Source organism: Nerophis ophidion, linkage group LG11 (assembly GCF_033978795.1).
Source record: "Nerophis ophidion isolate RoL-2023_Sa linkage group LG11, RoL_Noph_v1.0, whole genome shotgun sequence".
Taxonomy (NCBI): domain Eukaryota; kingdom Metazoa; phylum Chordata; class Actinopteri; order Syngnathiformes; family Syngnathidae; genus Nerophis; species Nerophis ophidion.
Window position 1 is genome coordinate 18,603,792 of NC_084621.1, and position 21,539 is coordinate 18,625,330.

The 21,539-nt window shown below is 43.2% G+C and overlaps 2 protein-coding genes across 2 annotated transcripts in view; one reads left to right on the top strand and one right to left on the bottom strand.

Annotated features, from left to right (window-relative positions):
• Positions 1 to 5,436, top strand: part of cyth2 (cytohesin 2) — a 32,773-nt gene extending 27,337 nt beyond the window's left edge. Inside the window, exon 12 of the mRNA XM_061915252.1 lies at positions 1,267 to 5,436. Within this exon, the coding sequence (XP_061771236.1) occupies positions 1,267 to 1,354 (88 nt within the window). The 3' untranslated portion in view covers positions 1,355 to 5,436. The remainder of the gene's footprint in view (positions 1 to 1,266) is intronic.
• Positions 5,437 to 7,813: 2,377 nt separating this feature from the next.
• LOC133561748 (CCR4-NOT transcription complex subunit 3-like) lies at positions 7,814 to 13,809 on the bottom strand. Its single transcript, XM_061915259.1, has 4 exons — positions 13,604 to 13,809; positions 13,407 to 13,539; positions 13,214 to 13,339; positions 7,814 to 8,338 (listed from the first exon to the last, which is right to left on the bottom strand). The coding sequence occupies exons 1-4, from the start codon at positions 13,792 to 13,794 to the stop codon at positions 8,240 to 8,242; spliced, it is 549 nt and encodes a 182-aa protein (XP_061771243.1). The 5' UTR covers positions 13,795 to 13,809; the 3' UTR covers positions 7,814 to 8,239.
• Between the last annotated feature and the right edge of the window lie 7,730 nt (positions 13,810 to 21,539).

Below are 21,539 nucleotides of genomic sequence, written 5' to 3' on the forward strand. Positions count from 1 at the left end.
TTGATTGCATTGATTGATATCAAGTATGTCCACAACAACAATACTCACAAGTATCAAGTATGTCCACAACTACAACAACAACAATACTCACAGGTATCAAGTATGTCCACAACAACAATACTCACAAGTATCAAGTATTTCCACAACAACAATACCCACAAGTATCAAGTATGTCCACAACTACAACAATACTCACAACTATCAAGTATGTCCACCACAACAACAATACTCACAAGTATCAAGTATGTCCACAACAACAATACTCACAAGTATCAAGTATGTCCACAACTACAACAATACTCACAAGTATCAAATATGTCCACAAAAACAATACAAGTATGAAGTATGTCTTTCAACAACAACAATACTCACAAGTATCAAGTATGTCCACAACAACAACAACAATACTCACAAGTATCAATTGTGTCCACAACGTCAACAATACTCACAAGTATCAAGTATGTCCACAACAACAACAATACTCTCAAGTATGTCCAGAACACAATACTCACAAGTATAAAGTATGTCCACAACAACAATACTCACAAGTATCAAGTATGTCCACAACACAATACTCACAAGTATCAAGTATGTCCACAACACAATACTTACAAGTCTCAAGTATGTCCACAACAACAATACTCACAAGTATCAAGTATGTCCACAACAACAATACTCACAAGTATCAAGTATGTCCACAACAATACTCACAAGTATCAAGTATGTCCACCACAACAACAATACCCACAAGTATCAAGTATGTCCACAACACAATACTCACAAGTATCAAGTATGTCCACAACACAATACTCACAAGTATCAAGTATGTCCACGACAATACTGTCAAGTATCGAGTATGTCCACAACAATAACAATGATACTCACAAGTATGTCCACAACAATACTCACAAGTATCAAGTATGTCCACAACAATACTCACAAGTATCAAGTATGTCCACCACAACAACAATACCCACAAGTATCAAGTATGTCCACGACAATACTCACAAGTATCAAGTATGTCCACAACACAATACTCACAAGTATCAAGTATGTCCACAACAAAATCGTATTTATCCATGATGCGGACATGTTTGTCACTGGATACTTTCTAATATGTCCTGCAGACTTTGTGCACCTATGTGTTTGCCTTTACTGTTCAGGGATTATTGCCTATGTCCAGCTGGTGTGCTAGTGCGTGCTTAGCTGTTGTGTAGCTGCTCGTATGTTCACTGACTTGAAGTGGCAAATATTTGTTGTCCTCAGATCGGCCGTCAGTGTGGATCCCTTCTACGAAATGTTGGCCGCCAGGAAGAAACGCATCTCACTGAAGAAGAAAGAAGAGCAGCCATAGATGGTCTTCCTCCCTCCTCCCTTCTCCCTCCTCCTCCTCCTACCTCCCCCCTCCTCCATCCTTGTGGGACCACCTGGTCCTGATTGGACCTCAGATGAAGAAGAAGGCAGCTGCTCCTACCTTGTAAATATATTTATTCTCTGCTTTCATGCCGCTGCATGTCATCTTCATGCAGCCCTTTGAAGGCGGAGCCGAGAAAACTGAAGGCGGGGCCTGGAAATTTGAGATGACATTTGGAGGCGGGGCCTGAAAGATTGACTTTAGATTTTGAGGCGTGGCTCAAAACACTGACTTTAGATTTGAAGGCGTGGCCCAGAAGATTGACTTTAAACATGAAGGCGGGGCCGAGAAGAATGACTTTTGATTTGTAGGCATGGCCCAGAAGATTGAGACAAGATCTGTAGGCATGGCCCAGAAGATTGACACAATATTTATAGGCGTGGCCCAGAAGATTGAGACAAGATTTGTAGGCGGGGTCCAGAAGATTGAGACACGATTTGTAGGCTTGGCCCAGATGATTGAGACAAGATTTGTAGACGTGGTCCAGAAGATTAAGACAAGATTTGTAGGTGTGGCCCAGAAGATTAAGACGAGATTTGTAGGCGTGGCCCAGAAGATTGAGACAAGATTTGTAGGCGGGGTCCAGAAGATTGAGACAAGATTTGTAGGCTTGGCCCAGATGATTGAGACAAGATTTGTAGACGTGGTCCAGAAAATTAAGACAAGATTTGTAGGCGTGGTCAAGAAGATTAAGACAAGATTTGTAGGTGTGGCCCAGAAGATTAAAACGAGATTTGTAGGCGTGGCCCAGAAGATTGAGACAAGATTTGTAGGCGTGGCCGAGAAGATTGAGACAAGATTTGTAGGCGTGGCCCAGAAGATTGACACAATATTTGTAGGCGTGGCCCAGAAGATTGAGACAAGATTTGCAGGCGTGGCACGGATAATTGAGACAAGATTTGTAGGCGTGGCCCAGAAAATTGAGACAAGATTTGTAGGCGTGGCCCGGATGATTGAGAAAAGATTTGTAGGCGTGGTCCAGACGATTGAGACAAGATTTGTAGGCTTGGTCCAGAACATTGAGACAAGATTTGTAGGCGTGGCCCAGATGATTAAGATTTGTAGGCGTGGCCCAGAAAATTGAAACAAGATTTGTAGGCGTGGCCAAGATGATTGAGACAAGATTTGTAAGTGTGGCCCAGAACATTGAGACAAGATTTTTAGGCGTGGCCCAGAAGATTGAGACAAGATTTGTAGGCGTGGCCTGGATGATTGAAACAAGATTTGTAGGCGTGGCCAAGATGATTGAGACAAGATTTGTAAGTGTGGCCCAGGACATTGAGACAAGATTTGTAGGCGTGGCCCAGAATATTGAGACAAGATTTGTAGGCGTGGCCTGGATGATTGAGACAAGATTTGTAAGCGTGGCCCAGAACATTGAGACAAGATTTTTAGGCATGGCCCAGAAGATTAAGATAAGATTTGTAGACGTGGTCCAGAACATTGAGGCAAGATTTGTAGGCTTGGCCCAGCTGATTGAGACAAGATTCGTAGGCAATGATTGAGAAGATTTGTAGGCGTGGCCCAGAAGATTGCAACAAGATTTGTAGGCGTGGCCCAGAAGATTGAGACAAGATTTGTAGGCGTGGCCAAGATGATTGACACAATATTTGTAGGCTTGGCCCAGAAGATTGAGACAAGATTTGTAGGCGTTGCTCAAAAGATTGACATTAGATTTGAAGGCGGGGCCTAGAAAAGTGAAGGCGTGGCCTAGAAGATTGAGACGAGATTTGTAGGCGTGGCTCAAAATATTGACCTTAGATTTGAAAGTGTGGCCCAGAAGTTGACTAAATATTTGAAGGCGGGGCCTAGAAACGTGAAGGCGTGGCCCAAAAGATTGATACAAAATTTGTAGGCGTGGCTCAAAAGATTAACTTTAGATTTGAAGGCAGGGCCTAGAAGATTGAGACGAGATTTGTAGGCGTGGCTTTAGATTTGAAAGTGTGGCCCAGAAATTGACTAAATATTTGAAGGGGTGGCCTAGAGGATTGAGACAAGATTTGTAGGCGCGGCTCAAAGGAGTTGACTTGAGATTTAAAGGCGGGGCCACGGAGAGTAAAGGCGGGGCCTAGAAGATTGAGACAAGATTTGTAGGCATGGCTCAAAATATTGACTTTAGTTTTGAAGGCGTGGCCCACGAGAGTAAAGGCGTGGCCTAGATTGAGACGTGATTTGTAGGCGTGGCTCAAAATATTGACTATAGATTTAAAGGCAGGGCCTAGAAGATTAGAGGCGGGGCCCAGAAGATTGACTATAGATTTGAAGGTGTGGCCCAGAAGATTGACTATATATTTGAAGGCGTGGCGTAGGAGAGTGAAGGCGTGGCCTAGAGCATTGAGACATGATTTGTAGGCGTGGCTCTAAAGAGGGACTTTAGATTTGAAGGCGAGGCCAGGAAGATTGACTTTAAATTGGAAGGCGGGGCCCATAAGATTGACTAAATATTTGAAGGTGTGGCCTCGAAGAGTGACGGCGTGGCCTAGAAAATTGAGATGTGATTTGAAGGCGTGGCTTTGAAGAGTGAAGGTGTGGCCCAGACGATTGACTTTAGATTTGAAGGCGTGGCCTAGAAGATTGAGACACGATTTGAAGGCGTAGACTTGAAGAGTGAAGGCGCGACTTGAAGGCATGGCCCAGAAGGATGAGATGTGATTTGAAGGCGTGGCCAAGAAGGATAACACGTGATTTAAAGGCGGGACCTAAGAGATTGTGATAAAATTTGTAGGCGGGGCCCAGTAGATTGACTTTAGAGTTGATGGCAGAAAATTAGGATTATATTGGAAGGCGCGGCCTAGAAGATTGAAGGCGGAGCCTATAAAATTGGAGTAGGGGCGTAGAAGATTAAAGGCGCGTCCTAGAAGATTGAAGGCGGGGCCTATAAAATTGGAGTAGGAGCGTAGTAGATTAAAGGCGCGGCCTAGAAGATTGAAGGCGGGGCCTATAAAATTGGAGTAGGAGCGTAGTAGATTAAAGGCGCGGCCTAGAAGATTGAAGCCGGAGCCTATATGATTGAAGGCGGGGCCTAAAAGATTGCGATAAGATTTATAGGCAGGCCCGGTAGATTGACTTTAGATTTGATGGCAGTAAATTAAGTTTAAATTAGAAGGCGCGGCCTAGAAGATTGAAGGCGGAGCCTATAAAATTGGAGTAGGGGTTTAGAAGATTAAAGGCGCGGCCTACATGATTGAAGGCGGGGCCTAAAAGATTGCGATAAGATTTGTAGGCGGGCCCGGTAGATTGACTTTAGATTTGATGGCAGAAAATTAAATTTAAATTAGAAGGCGCGGCCTAGAAGATTGAAGGCGGAGCCTATAAATTTGGATTAGGGGCGTAGAAGATTGAAAGCGGGGCCTAAAAGACTGCGATAAGATTTGTAGGTGGGCCCGGTAGATTGACTTTAGATTTCAAGGCAGAAAATTAAGTTTAAATTAGAAGGCGCGGCCTAGAAGATTGAAGGCGGAGCCTATAAGATTGGAGTAGGGGCCTAGAAGATTGAAGGCGGAGCCTATAAGATTGGAGTAGGGGCCTAGAAGATTGAAGGCGGAGCCTATAAGATTGGAGTAGGGGCCTAGAAGATTGAAGGCGGGGCCTAGAACCTAGTAGGTAGTAAGCACAATTATGGATGACTTTTAATCTGCTGACTGTGCACATTTACAATTAATTGATTTGACATTAGTTTCCAGATCAGCAGATTTGTGTAAAGACGCATTTTATTTTGTGACTGATGCCTTTTATTTTGTAAGTTGTTTACCGCACTTTATGGTTGAGTCACGCGGCTCTTGAGCGCCCTCCGGTGGTGTGTGTCAGCTAAGGAAGATGAATGATGATAATGACATCTTGTCTCCTCCGTCCTGCTCCTTCTTCTTGTCTTCTGGAACATTCTTGAAGTGCACAGCTGCCAAAAAGAGAGACAAACAAATGTTACAAAGTGTTTTTTTCTTTGTATTTATTGACTGTGAGATGAACAATTGTGTCCATGTAGCAAAAACACATCATGTGTGACAATAAAGACAACATTCTGACATTCATCACTTCATTTAGATCATATAACCTAAACATAATATATCATGTAACTTAACATAATGTAATAATACATCATGTAACCTAACATAATATAATAATACATCATATAACCTAACATGATATACAGTATCATATAGCCTAACATAATATAATAATATATACACTAACAGTTTATAAAAATATATCATATAACCTAACATAGTATAAAAATTATCATATAACCTAACATAATATAATAAAACATCATATAATCTAACATAATATAACAATATATCACATTACCTAACATAGGGCAGCACAGCGGAACAGGGGTTGGTACGTGTGCCTCACAATGCGAGGTCCTGGGTTCCATCCCAGACTTGGGGTCATTCTGTGTGGAGTTTACTTGTTCTCCCCATGACTGTGTGGGTTCCCTCCGACCCTCCATGCACCTGGGGATAGGCCCCTCCCAACTCCATGTACATGCACCTGGGGATAGGCCCCTCCCAACTCCATGTACATGCACCTGGGGATAGGCCCCTCCCAACTTCAAAGACATGCACCTGGGGATAGGCCCCTCCCACTTCCATGGCCATGCACCTGGGGATAGGCCCCTACCACCTGCAAGGATATGCACCTGGGGGGGGCCCCTCCGGCAAGAATATGCACCTGGGGGTGCACCTCCAAGGATATGCACCTGGGGATAGGCCCCTCCCACCTCCAAGGACATGCACCTGGGGATAGTCCACTCACAGGGGATGGAGAGGGTCCACCCTCACCCACAGGAACTGGAGAAAGTCCACCCACGGGGAATGGAGGAGGTACTCCAACAGGGGTTGGAGGTGGTGCACCCACAGGAGCTGGAGGTGGTACACCCACAGGAGCTGGAGGTAGTCCACCCACAGGGGATGGAGGTGGTCCACCCACATGGGCTGGAGATGGTCCACCCACAAGGGATGGAGATGGTACACATACAAGGGCTGAAGATGGTTCACCCCCACTCACTGGGGATGGAGATGGTCCACCTCAACCCACAGGGGATGGAGATGGTCCACCCCCACATACAGGTGCTAGAGGTGGTCCACCCCCACATCCCACATACTTGGGATGGTTTCCTGCTGGCTCCGCTGTGGACGGGACTCTCGTGGCTGTGTTGGATCCGCTTTGGACTGGACTCTCGCGGCTGTGTTGGATCCACTATGGATTGAACTTTCACAGTATCATGTTAGACCCGCTCGACATCCATTGCTTTCGTCCTCTCCAAGGTTCTCATAGTCATCATTGTCACCGACGTCCCACTGGGTGTACGTTTTCCTTGCCCTTATGTGGGCCTACCGAGAATGTCGTAGTGGTTTGTGTTGTGGTTTGTGCAGCCCTTTGAGACACTAGGGATTTAGGGCTATATAAGTAAACATTGATCGATTGATTGATTGATACAGGGGCTGGAGATGGTCCACCCCCACATACAGGGGCTGGAGATGGTCCACCCCCACATACAGGGGCTGGAGATGGTCCACCCCCACATACAGGGGCTGGAGATGCTCCACCCCCACATACCGGGGCTGGAGATGCTCCACCCCCACATACCGGGGCTGGAGATGGTCCACCCCCACATACAGGGGCTGGAGATGGTCCACCCCCACATACCGGGGCTGGAGATGCTCCACCCCCACATACCGGGGCTGGAGATGGTCCACCCCCACATACAGGGGCTGGAGATGGTCCACCCCCACATACAGGGGCTGGAGATGGTCCACCCCACATACAGGGGCTGGAGATGGTTCACCCACAGGGGATGGAGGTGGTCCACCCCCACATACAGGGGCTGGAGATTGTCCACCCACAGGGGCTGGAAGTGGTCCACCCCACATACAGGGTCTGGAGATGGTCCACCCACAGGGGCTGGAGGTGGTCCACTCCCCACATAAAGGGGCTGGAGATGGTCCACCCCCACATACAGGGTCTGGAGATGGTCCACCCACAGGGGCTGGAGGTGGTCCACCCCCCACATAAAGGGGCTGGAGATGGTCCACCCCCACATACAGGGGCTGGAGATGGTCCACCCACAGGCCCAAGCACAGCACAACTATTCCTCCAACATGGTGAAGATTGAAGTCCGGTTGGATTCCTCATGTCAATAAATGTAGTTTTATAGTGAACACAAACTCTGCTGAGTATTTATTGAAATGTTAGACATCTGCACGATGGATCTGTGAGCAGACCAGCGGAGAAGTTTCTAGATTTGTTGACAATTCCTAGAACACCCCTACCTCAGCAAAGCGTTTCCACACAAGTTGAGCAGGTGCAGAGTCACAGGTGCCCAGGTGTGTCTCCCAAACATCATCAGGGTAAAGAGAGGGAGTCAGAGACCACTTCAATTGCATAGCAATTTAATCCAAGTCCAATACGGACGCTGCCCCTGGCACAGGGAGAGGCCCTGCGCTCACCCTCCGACAAATATCAAACTTTGATAAGCGCTGGCTATGTTCAACAGGCATCACAGGGTCTGGAGAGAAAGGTCCCCGTGGTGGAGCAGCAGCTGACAGGAAATACAAGAGCAAGACTTCCCGGGCTCCGGAGAAGGAAAGAGAAAAGAGAAAAGAAAAGGTGAAACATGCACGGCTCCGGACGGGGCACACCTGCGAGCGGGTGAGTCCACAGGGCGTTCTGCTGGGATGTGAGACGCCAGCCTGTACACACACCGGCCTCCATGTTGAGGGACACCTTTCTACTACACATCACAATCTCTAGCCACACTTTTGGACTTCAGTCTGGGAATGTGGACAGCAGTACTTTTTCTTTTGTCTCTCCGTGTCGGGGGCGTCACTGCAGGTCTCGGTCTTCCAGGTACCTGTACTCGAAGGTGAAGCCCTCCTTCTTCCTCTGGCCCCATTTCTCATAGTCAAAGTAAATGTAAGTGCCCTGCAAGCACACAGCAACCAAAAGGGACTTAGGGCCAGCTAATCAAGCGCTCCTTTTCCTAAAAGGGGAACTGCACTTTTGTGGAGCGTCAATCACAATCCTTATGGAAGACAAGGAAATATATCTATTTTCATGCATTCTAAGTGCTGAAATGAGGCTAACGATGGCAGTAGACTATTACTACATTTTGTATAAAGCCCTCCAAAATACATGCAACACTACAAGTATTAAAGGCCTACTGAAACCCACTACTACCCACCACGCAGTCTGATAGTTTATATATCAATGATGAAATATTAACATTGCAACACATGCCAATATGGCCGGTTTAGTTTACTAAATTGCAATTTTAAATTTTGCGCGAAGTATGCTGTTGAAAACGTCGGTATGATGACGCGTGCGCGTGACGTCATGGATTGTAGCAAACATTTTCTTCCAGCCCTGATCCCAGCTATAAATCGTCTGCTTTAATCGCATAATTACACAGTATTCTGGACATCTGTGTTGCTGAATCTTTTGCAATTTGTTTAATTAATAATGGAGACGTCAAAGAAGAAAGATGTAGGTGGGAAACGGTGTATTGCAACACAAACCTTGTTTACATTCCCGAAAGATGACGGTGAAGCTTTACTATGGATCAGAGCGGTCAAGCGAACATGGTTCCCTACCACATGTCAACCGGCAAAATGGTGGTAATAAGTCGGCTCTTACCGTAGACATGAGCGGAGAGCTTGCGTTGTTCCTCGTGCACCTGTCAAAGAGGCAGCTGCGGACTCTTTTGCCTCCCCCGACCGGTCGCCCCCGAACGTGGGATGCTTCCACCGTGGAGGAGGGAAAGAAAGAAAAATCTCAGCCCGGCCCCAACAGCTGCCTTCGCTTCGCCTCGCCGAGAAACGTGGTTTCCCTCAGAGACACTGGCGGTCGCCACACCCCTCCGACTTTCACTAAAACACTAGTAACACAATAAGCAGATAAGGGATTTTCCAGAATTATCCTAGTAAATGTGTCTAATAACATCTGAATTGCTCTGCCGTCTAGTTTTTTATTTTTTTCTCTAGTCCTTTACTCTCCCTTTCCTCATCCACGAATCTTTCATCCTTGCTCAAATTAATGTGGAAATTGTCGCTTTCTCGGTCCGAATCGCTCTCGCTGCTGGTGGCCATGATTGTTAACAATGTGAGGATGTGAGGAGCTCCACAACCCGTGACGTCACGCGCACAGCTGCGGACCCTCTTGCCTCCCCCGACCGGTCGCCCCCGAACGTGGGATGCTTCCACCGTGGAGGAGGGAAAGAAAAAAAAATCTCAGCCCGGCCCCAACGGCTGCCTTCACTTCGCCTCGTCGAAAAACGTGGCTTCCCTCAGAGACACTGGCGGTCACCACACCCGTGGCCACACCCTTCCAACTTTTACTAAAACACTAGTAACACAATAAGCAGATAAGGGATTTTCCTGAATTATCCTAGTAAATGTGTCTAATAACATCTGAATCGCTCTGCCGTCTAGTTTTTTTTTTTCTAGTCCTTCACTCTCACTTTCCTCATCCACGAATCTTTCATCCTTGCTCAAATTAATGTGGAAATTGTCGCTTTCTCGGTCCAAATCGCTCTCGCTGCTGGTGGCCATGATTGTTAACACTGTAAGGATGTGAGGAGCTCCACAACCCGTGACGTCACGCGCACAGCTGCGGACTCTCTTGCCTCCCCCGACCGGTCGCCCCCGAACGTGGGATGCTTCCACCGTGGAGGAGGGAAAGAAAAAAAAATCTCAGCCCGGCCCCAACGGCTGCCTTCGCTTCGCCTCGTCGAGAAACGTGGCTTCCCTCAGAGACACTGGCAGTCACCACACCCGTGGCCACACCCCTCCGACTTTCACTAAAACACTAGTAACACAATAAGCAGATAGAGATTTTCCAGAATTTTCCTAGTAAATTTGTCTAATAACATCAGAATCGCTCTGCAGTCTAGTTTTGTTTTTTTTCTAGTCCTTCACTCTCACTTTCCTCATCCACGAATCTTTCATCCTTGTTCAAATTAATGTGGAAATTGTCGCTTTCTCGGTCCGAATCGCTCTCGCTGCTGGTGGCCATGATTGTAAACAATGTTCAGATATGAGGAGCTCCACAACCCGTGACGTCACGCGCACATCGTCTGCTACTTCCGGTACAGGCAAGGCTTTTTTATTAGCGACCAAAAGTTGCAAACTTTATCGTGGATGTTCTCTACTAAATCCTTTCAGCAAAAATATGGTAATATTGCGAAATGATCAAGTATGACACATAGAATGGACCTCCTATCCCCGTTTGAATAAGAAAATCTCATTTCAGTAGGCGTTTAACATTTTGCTATTGTAAGCGCTAACGCAGAGGAACTACTTTTAGTAGTGTTGTTATGACACGCTATGTTGACATATTGAGCTGCTGCATCGCCTCCGAATTGGTGAAAGTTCATTGTAGATCCTGGCTAGTAGAAGGTTGTGGACATAAACCCACAAGTTGGTCAACTTTGACATCCAACTTAGACCTGGAGATGGCCAGCAAGATGCCAAAAGAGGCTTATTTGCGGCACCTTATGTTTTTTGAAGCGTTTGTGAGGATTCTGATGAATCGTTCAAGTGAAGGGGAAGATTTAAACATCCCATCAGTCTTTATCCCAGTGAGAGCAGACATTGTACTGTAAGTGATTGTGTTATGGTTTTATCGGTCGGTATCAGCAAGTCTAATTCAGTGATTTTTAATGCCACCTAAAATAAATGTATTGCCCATGTTCTACTTCAGTTAGTGACCGTTTTATTGAAACGATTCACCTAAATTCCGTATTGTAAACGGCTACATTTTTCCTACGCTTTAAATCCTGCGGCTTTTAAAACTAATTGATGGATTTTTCTTTACTGACAACATTCACGCCAAAGACTTCCATCTTTGTCTCATCACACCAGAGAATTCAGTTTCTCCTGGTCTGAGAGTCTTTCTGGTGCAAAATTTTGGGTTGTACAGTATACCGATATTAGTATAGTAGCGCGATAATAATGCATCATACTCGGTACTATACCGCCTCTTGACAACCCTAATGATTATGTACATTTTTCTTACAAACCCCGTTTACACATGAATTGGGAAATTGTGTTGGATGTAAATATAAACAGAATACAATGATTTGCAAATCCTTTTCAACCCATATTCAGTTGAATATGCTACAAAGACAACATATTTGATGTTCAAACTGCTAAACATTTTTTTTTTTGCAATTAATCATTAACTTTAGAATTTGACGCCAGCAACACGTGACAAAGAAGTTGGGAAAGGTGGCAATAAATTCTGATAAAGTTGAGGAATGCTCATCTAACACTTATTTGGAAAATCCCACAGGTGTGCAGGCTAATTGGGAACAGGTGGGTGCCATGATTGGGTATAAAAGCAGCTTCCATGAAATGCTCAGTAATTCACAAACAAGGATGGGGCGAGGTTCACCAATTTGTAAGCAAATTGTCGAACAGTTTTAGAACAAGGAATTTAGGGATTTTACCATCCACGGTCCGTAAAATCATCAAAAGGTTCAGAGAATCTGGAGAAATAACTGCACGTAAGTGATGATATTACGGACCTTTGATCCCACAGGCGCTGCTGTATCAAAAACCGACATCAGTGTGTAAAGGATATCACCACAAGGGCTCAGGAACACTGCAGAAAACCACTCTCAGTAACTACAGTTGGTCGCTACATCTGTAAGTGCAAGTTTAAACTCTACTATGCAACACTCAGGGACGCCGCCGGCTTCACTGGGCCCGAGATCATCTAAGATGGACTGATGCAAAGTGGCAAAGTGTTCTGTGGTCTGACGAGTCCACATTTCAAATTATATTTGGAAACTATGGACGTGGTGTCCTCCGGAACAAAGAGGAAAATAACCATCCTCCTTGTTATAGGCGCAAAGTTCAAAAGCCTGCATGTGTGATGGTATGGGGGTGTATTAGTGCCCAAGGCATGGGTAACTTACACATCTGTGAAGGCACCATTAATGCTGAATGGTCCATACAGGTTTTGGAGCAACATATGTTGTCATTCAAGCAATGTTATCATGGACGCCCCTGCTTATTTCAGCAAGACAATGCCAAGCCTCGTGTTACAACAGCGTGGATTCATAGTAAAAGAGTGAGTTTACTTTCCTGGCCCGCCTGCAGCCCAGACCGGTCTCCCATCGAAAATGTGTGGCGCATTATGAAGCATAAAATACAACAGCGGAGACCCCGGACTGTTGAACGACTGAAGCTCTACATAAAACAAGAATGGGAAAAAATTCCACTTTCCAAAGCTTCAACAATTAGTCTCCTCAGTTCCCAAACGTTTATTGAGTGTTGTTAAAAGGAAAGGTGATGTAACACAGTGGTGAACATGCCCTTTCCCAACTACTTTGGCAGTTAATTATTATTTGCAGAGAAAAAAAAATAAAGTTTATGAGTTTGAACATCAAATGTATTGTCTTTGTAGTGCATTCAACTGAATATGGGTTCAAAATTATTTGCAAATCATTGTATTCTGTTTATATTTACATCTAACACAATTTCCCAACTCATATGGAAACGGGGTTTGTAATACATTTGAAAGAATCTCTGACAAAACACGTCATTAAAGGGTATTGTGTGTAGAATTTTGAGGACAAAAATGAACGTATTCCCTTTTGGAATAAGGCTGACATAAGCAAGGAGTGAAGCGCTGTGAATACTTTCCGCATGTACATGTCAAATATTTTTCTCCCGGTGCTTAAATTCCACAAGTGATAGGAAATGTCGATACTTGTAGATGTGGAGCGATATCAAACACTTCAGTTTCCCCAGCCCTAAAAGTAATGAAGATATTTTTTGTCATAAATGATTTCACCTGCTCAAACTCATCAGTGATGGTTTTGGGTTCCTCGTGCCTCTGGAACCACATCATGTACTTGGTGTGAAACCTCCATGATTGCTTCTTCAGCGCCTTGGCAGACAAATACTGAGCCTTGGTGCCCTGAGGGAGCGACAGCAGCCATGAGGAGGATCACAGCGCACATCATGAGGATGATGATGATGATTACCTCCAGGTAGTAGAAGATGAAGAAGAGCGTTTCAGTGGAGAGTCGCTGGTAGAACTCGATGGAGTCTGAATGGTGAGGAGGCATCTGATGGTGGAAGGGCAAGGTGGGGCAGGGGTTCCTCATCAGGTATTGCCTTCAGGAGGAACACAAAACCATCAAGGTGGATTCGGGCCTTTTTGCGGAGACTCCTCACTCACCGGATCCGCTCCGAGTCCGACGGGTGCGGCATGTGCGTCCACGCCGACTCCTGCATGGCCTGCTGGTACAGCTGGTCTTTGGGGAGGGGGGTGGGGCCAAGCGGGCAGACGCCCAACGAGGGCGGGATGTTGACGACGAGAAGATGTCTGCGGGGAGAGCACAAACTGTCATTGCACCAGGTGGAGTACATGGTGGAGGTCTACCTAGACGTAGACACCTAGTTCAGCTCTGGTAGTTCATTAGGGGCCGAATGTCCCTTTGGGACAGAGGACCTTATTGTATTTCTAAGGTTTTACTATTTGAGCTGTAATTTGACCCCCTTAAAATGCTTCAAAACTCACCAAACTGGACACACACATCAGGACTGGCGAAAATTGCGATCTAATCAAAAAACCAAACCCTAAAACTCAAAATTGTGCTCTAGCGCCCCCTAGGAATAAAACACAGACAAAACTGCTCTTGGGAAGAAAACACAGACAAAAGTGCTTGTAACTCTATGAAGGTCTCACTTAGACCTACATTTTATTAGTTCACATCCTTCAGCAAAAATAAACAGGAAGTTGGCAAACACGCCTTCAAAACGAAAGTTTCCTAAAAAATGTCATTTTTGCCTTTCTGAGCTGTAATTTGACCCCCTTAAAATGCTTCAAAACTCACTAAACTGGACACACACATCAGGACTGGCGAAAATTGTGATATAATAAAAAAAACAAAAAACTCTAAAACTCAAAATTGCGCTCTAGCGCCCCGTAGGAAAAATAACAGACAAAACTGCTTGTAACGTCCGTTAGGAATGTCGTACAGACATGAAACAAAAACCTCTATGTAGGTCTGACTTAGACCTAGATTTCATACCCTGACCTCCTTCAGCGAAAATAAACAGGAAGATGGCAAACACCTCTTCAAAACAAAAGTTTCCTAAAAAAATTTCATTTTTGCCTCTTTGAGCTGTAATTTGACCCCCTTAAAATGCTTCAAAACTCACCAAACTGGACACACACATCAGGACTGGCGAAAATTGCGATCTAATCAAAAAACCAAACCCTAAAACTCAAAATTGCGCTCTAGCGCCCCCTAGGAATAAAACACAGACAAAACTGCTCTTGGGAAGAAAACACAGACAAAAGTGCTTGTAACTCTATGTAGGTCTCACTTAGACCTACATTTTATTAGTTCACATCCTTCAGCAAAAATAAACAGGAAGTTGGCAAACACCCCTTCAAAACAAAAGTTTCCTAAAAAAGGTCATTTATGCCTCTTTGAGCTGTAATTTGACCCCCTTAAAATGCTTCAAAACTCACCAAACTGGACACACACATCAGGACTGGCAAAAATTGCGATCTAATCAAAAAACTATAACCCAAAACTCAAAATTGCGCTCTAGCGCCCCCTAGGAAAAAACAGACAAAACTGCTTGTAACTTCCGGTAGGAATGTCATAGAGACATGAAACAAAAACCTCTATGTAGGTCTGACTTAGACCTAGATTTCATACCCTGACCTCCTTTAGCAAAAATAAACAGGAAGTTGGCAAACACCCCTTCAAAATAAGTTTCCTAAAAAAATTTCATTTTTTGCCTTTTCGAGTTGTAATTTGACCCCCTTAAAATGCTTCAAAACTCTCCAAACTGAACACACACATCAGGACTGGCGAAAATTGCGATCTAATCAAAAAACCAAACCCTAAAACTCAAAATTGCGCTATAGCGCCCCGTAGGAATAAAACACAAGACAAAACTGCTCTTGGGAAGAAAACACAGACAAAACTGCTTGTAACTTCCGGTAGGAATGTCGTAGAGACATGAAATAAAAACCTCTATGTAGGTCTCACTTAGACCTACATTTTATTAGCTCACATCCTTCCGCACAAATCAACAGGTAAGTTGGCAAACACCCCTTCAAAACAAAAGTTTCCTAAAAAATGTCATTTTTGCCTTTTTGAGCTGTATTTGACCCCCTTAAAATGCTTCAAAACTCACCAAACTGGACACACACATCAGGACTGGCGAAAATTGCGATCTAACAAAAAAAACAAATCCTAAAATTCAAAATTGCGCTCTAGCGCCCCCTAGGAATAAAACACAGACAAAACTGCTCTTGGGAAGAAAACACAGACAAAAGTGCTTGTAACTCTATGTATGGCTCACTTAGACCTACATTTGATTAATTCACATCCTTCCGCAAAAATCAACAGGAAGTTGGCAAACACCCCTTCAAAACAAAAGTTTCCTAAAAAATGTCATTTATGCCTCTTTGAGCTGTAATTTGACCCCCTTAAAATGCTTCAAAACTCACCAAACTGGATACACACATCAGGACTGGCGAAAATTGCGATATAATAAAAAAAACAAAAAACTCTAAAACTCAAAATTGCGCTCTAGCGCCCTGTAGGAATAAAACACAAGACAAAACTGCTCTTGGGAAGAAAACACAGACAAAACTGCTTGTAACTTCCGGTAGGAATGTTGTAGAGACATTAAACAAAAACCTCTATGTAGGTCTCACGTAGACCTACATTTTAGTAGTTCACATCCTTCAGCAAAAATCAACAGGAAGTTGGCAAATCCCCCTTCAAAACAAAAGTTTTGTAAAAACATGTCACCTTTTTTTCAAAAATTATCTCCTCTGAGCGTGTTTGTTATGTCGGCTTTAAACTCACACAGGAAAGAAATTGATCCCTTCTGATTAAAAGTTGTGCAAAGAGTTTTTCTAACTGCTCCGGTTTTGATTTTACGAGCCTTCAAAGAACTACTGCGCTGATGCCGCCGCGCTGCTGCCATCTCAAGATGGCCGCTTTAAAGCAGGAAGCACCAGCGTGACCACACAATGCAGAGAAGGTAGGTAATGTGCGGGTAAAGATATGTTGACCGGGTGAAAGACGGAGGCACCAGTTTGACTCCAGGATACAGAGAAGGTAGGTAATGTGCAGGTAAAGATATGTTGTCTGGGTGATGGCAGGAAGCACCAGCGTGTATGGGTGACATAAAGAAGCACCAGTGTGACCGCAGGATGCAGGGAAGGTAGGTAATGTGAAGGTAAAGATATGTTGAATGGGTAAAGGCAGGAAACACCAGCAAAAGTTGGTCCCGTCCATCGCTGCATGTAGCTTTAATTATTAACTAAATCTTTTTTAGAGGTTAGGGTTAGGGTTTGGGGTTAGGTTTAGGATTGGGATTATTATTATAGGTTATTATAGGTTAAGATTGAAGCAAAAGGGAAAAGCGGTAGGAAATGGATGGATGGATTGATGGATACATGAGCACTTCTATAAAAGCATGGTTGGCGGCAGTAACGAGCTACATGTAGCTAAGCTACGTAGCTCAACTACAACGCATACCTACTCAGTGGCCTGGTGGTTAGAGTGTCCGCCCTGAGATGGGTAGGTCGTGTGTTCAAACCCCGGCCGAGTCATACCAAAGACTATAAAAATGGGAGCCATTACCTCCCTGCTTGGCACTCAGCATCAAGGGTTGGGATTGGGGGTTAAATCACCAAAAATATTCCCATGGCGCGGCCACCGCTGCTGCTCACTGCTCCCCTCACTTCCCAGGGGGTGATCAAATGCAGAGAATAATTTAGCCACACCTATTGTGTGTGTGTGACAATCATGAGTACTTTAACTTTATATTACGACGTGGGTCGTTCTCCCAGGATGCAGACGGAAACTCCGGGGGCAAAGTGCAGGTAAGGAAAATGATTCATTCCTCATAAATCACACAGGGTACAAATAAAAGATCGCTAAATGGGTAATACTTGTGTAGCACTTTTCTACCTTCAAGGTACTCAAAGCGTTTTCACTGTATCGACCTGGTCGCAGGGTGACGCGGATTCGTTCTCCCAGAGATGCAGACGGGCTTCGGACACAGCGTGCAGGTAGGAAAGGATTTATTTAAGCAATAAATCAGACTTTGACAAAACTAAAAGAGCTAGCATGGGAGCTAGAAAACAAAGGGGCCTAGCGTGGATGAAAACAAATTAGGAAGCAAGACTGACTGACTGGAAAAGGCAGGCTTAAATAATGACAGTAATCACAAACCAGGTGCACGTCCATAACAGGCGGCAGGTGAAAATAATGAGTAACTATGGAAACCAACTGAGAGGTGGACAAACAGGAACCGAAGCAGTCCAAAACCAACAGAAAACACAAAAAGACTCAAAAATCTAAATCATAATATGATCCGGGCAGCGGATCATAACATTGACACTATTTCCACATTAACCGATCACACATTGATGGCAGGAGGAGATGGCAAAAAGCCGCTGCCTGACCCGGCTCGGAAAATCTGCAGTCACTCCTCCCACCCCCACCAAGGACTGTTTTCACTGCTGGACTCTAGAAAGAGGTTCTATTGCGTGAAGCCAGACTGGGTGTGGTTCACAGCGGGAACAAGTAGCTCTCTGATTAGTGCCTGGGAGCAGGTGAGCATCCCCAACACTAATCAGAGGCAGGTGAAAACAATCAGTACCCAAGGCAACTACAACAAAAAACCCGGGGAACCTCAAAACAGGAAGTGAGGGAACGGAAAACTAAACAAACATGATGTGAGCAGCGGATCATGACAGTTCTTATCTCTACTGTAAAGGAAGACTTGTCACGGCGCGGGCTCAAACCCGCTTTTCTCCGGCAGCTGGGTCTGCCAGCAGTGCGCCGAGACACACCCCGGCTTGCGCTGGCCGCATCACGCCTACATGCCGGAAAGGCTGTGGGCGATCAGCAATCAACACACCTGGTACTGATGAGGGCGGGCCGTATTTAGACCAGTGGACCCAAGGATCCACGCCGGAACTTAGTCTTCTGTACTGTTAGCCCATAACCCAGCTCTCTCTCTCTCTCTCTCTCTCTCTCTCTCTCTCTCTCTCTCTCTCTCTCTCAGTGTATTCTTCTCTGTGTTTCATTGTTCTTCCTTGTAGTCAATCAGCCTTTGTCCCCGCGTGATCGAGCTGTGCGCCTGAAGTATGAATATATGTATATATAGGTAGAAATAGGTATGTATATATGTGTATATATAGGTACAAATACACATGTTTAATGTGTATATATAGGTACAAATACACATGTTTAATGTGTATATATAGGTACAAATACACATGTTTAATGTGTATATATAGGTACAAATACGTATGTATATATGTATATATAGGTACAAATACGTATGTTTAATGTGTATATATAGGTACAAATATGTATGTTTATATGTATATGTAGGTACAAATACATATGTTTAATGTGTATAGATAGGTACAAATACGAATTTATATATGTATATATAGGTACAAATACGTATGTATGTATGTATGTATATATAGGTAGAAATGGGTATGTATATATTTATGTTAATATAGGTAGAAATACATATGATTAATGTGTATATATAGGTACAAATACGTATGTATATATGTATATATAGGTACAAATACGTATGTTTGATGTGTATATATAGGTACAAATATGTATGTATATATGTAGGTACAAATACATATGTTTAATGTGTATAGATAGGTACAAATACGAATTTATATATGTATATATAGGTACAAATATGTATGTATATATGTATATATAGGTACAAATGGGTATGTATATATTTATGTTTATATAGGTACAAATACACATGTTTAATGTGTATATATAGGTACAAATACGTATGTATATATGTATATATAGGTACAAATACGTATGTTTAATGTGTATATATAGGTACAAATATGTATGTATATATGTATATGTAGGTACAAATACATATGTTTAATGTGTATAGATAGGTACAAATACGAATGTATATATTGGTAGAAATGGGTATGTATATATTTATGTTTATATAGGTACAAATACATATGTTTAATGTGTACAGATAGGTACAAATACGAATTTATATATGTATATATAGGTACAAATACGTATGTTTAATGTGTATATATAGGTACAAATATGTATGTATATATGTATATGTAGGTACAAATACATATGTTTAATGTGTATAGATAGGTACAAATACGAATTTATATATGTAGATATAGGTAGAAATGGGTATGTATATATTTATGTTTATATAGGTACAAATACATATGTTTAATGTGTATATATAGGTACAAATACGTATGTATATATGTATATATAGGTACAAATGCATATGTTTAATGTGTGTATATATAGGTACAAATACGTATGTATATATGTATATATAGGTACAAATACGTATGTTTAATATGTATATATAGGTACAAATATGTATGTATATGTAGGTACAAATACATATGTTTAATGTGTATAGATAGGTACAAATATGAATGTATATATAGGTACAAATACGTATGTATATATGTATATATAGGTACGAATATGTGTTTATATATGCATATATAGGTATGAATACGTATGTATATACATATAGATAGTACTTTATTGAGTCCGTCAGGAGAGTTTCCTAAGGAAATTTAAAATATAGAGGTATGAATACGTATGTATATACATATGTATAGGTATGAATACATACCATATGTATATACTATGTATTTATAAGTATGACTACGTATTTATAAATGTATATATAGGTACGAATACGTATGTATGTATGTGCATATATAGGTACGAATAAATATGTACATATAGGTAAAAATATGTATGTATATATAGGTATAAACACATATGTATAAATGTATACATAGGTATAAATACGTATGTATATATGAATATATAGGTACAAATACGTATGTATATATATGCACATATAGGTGCGAATACATATGTATATAGGTACAAATATGTATGTATATACGTATAGAGAGGTACCATACTTATTTGGTTTAGTTACACGCCTCATTTCCTATTCTGTATTTAAATAAATAGAGCTAGACGACGTCTTGCATCTGTGCAGTCTCCTTCTTCCCTCTAATTCATGACCATTCTAGTGATCTAGAAACATAGATTACTGTTTGAGTCACACTCCACTAACTACACTAGAGCAAGCTCGGACACAGCCCAGATCTACTGTCACTTACCAAATGTGGAACAAGTCCCTCGCTAAGAATACTCTCATTTATCCAGTTTCAAGCAACTCCAAAAAAAAAAGACAACAGTTGCGTGCCTATGAAGTGACAAAGTACACATGCAGTGTAACCATGATATCGTCATGTTTACTTTGTCTTTCAACTTTGACTTTATGAGAAGCAGTGTCCTCCACAGTGGACATGTTTTGTATCCATTTGGAACATGGGGTTTCTCAGAAAAGGTAACAGTAGAAATAAATAATGTAAATACCTCACTAGTTGATGTTAAAATATCTCTTCTGGGTGACAGTTTGTCCAGGGTGTACGATGCCTTCCGTCTTACAATTCCTTCAATGTGTTGAAATGAAGTGTGTTGTCATGGCAGCGGCGACATGAAGGAAGAAGATTGTCTTTGAACAATCTTCTCTTCTTCTTCGCTACCACCGAGACTAGCTTTAATGCTGCAGGCATGCCTGCCACTGCCCTCTGCAGCCCACATCCTGTAATTACACTTCACTACACAATAGGACCATCGCTATAGTGGATTCCTTCATAACCTGTTCTGATGGACAGTCTGCAATTGCAGAATGTTTAACATGCCGATTATTACAATGTGTTCATAAGTAGGTGGAGAAGCGTAAAATGCAGAGATAGCGGAAACGAGCAGTGTGTCTCGTCTCCCCCGTGATCTGGACCTCCCGCCTGGACACGGACCTTCTGACGCCTGTCTGTCGCCCCCGACTTCCTGCCTGTCTCTCGGATGTACCACTCGCTCAAAACTCCGGTAACACTCAACAGCCAATCCACACACACACACAAACCCACACAGACACACACATACACACACGCACACACACGCGAACACTCCCACAAACACGCACACTCCCACACACACACACACACACACACACGCGCGAACACTCCCACAAACACGCACACTCCCACACAC

Coding starts and splice junctions, on each gene's coding strand:
- LOC133561748 (XM_061915259.1), bottom strand. CDS start 13,794: ATGTACTCCACCTGGTGCAATGACAGTTTGTGCTCTCCCCGCAGACAT. Junction 13,340..13,406: donor TCATCTTCTACTACCTGGAG/GTAATCATCATC, acceptor TCGCTCCCTCAG/GGCACCAAGGCTCAGTATTT. Junction 8,339..13,213: donor TCACTGATGAGTTTGAGCAG/GTGAAATCATTT, acceptor GTGTGCTTGCAG/GGCACTTACATTTACTTTGA.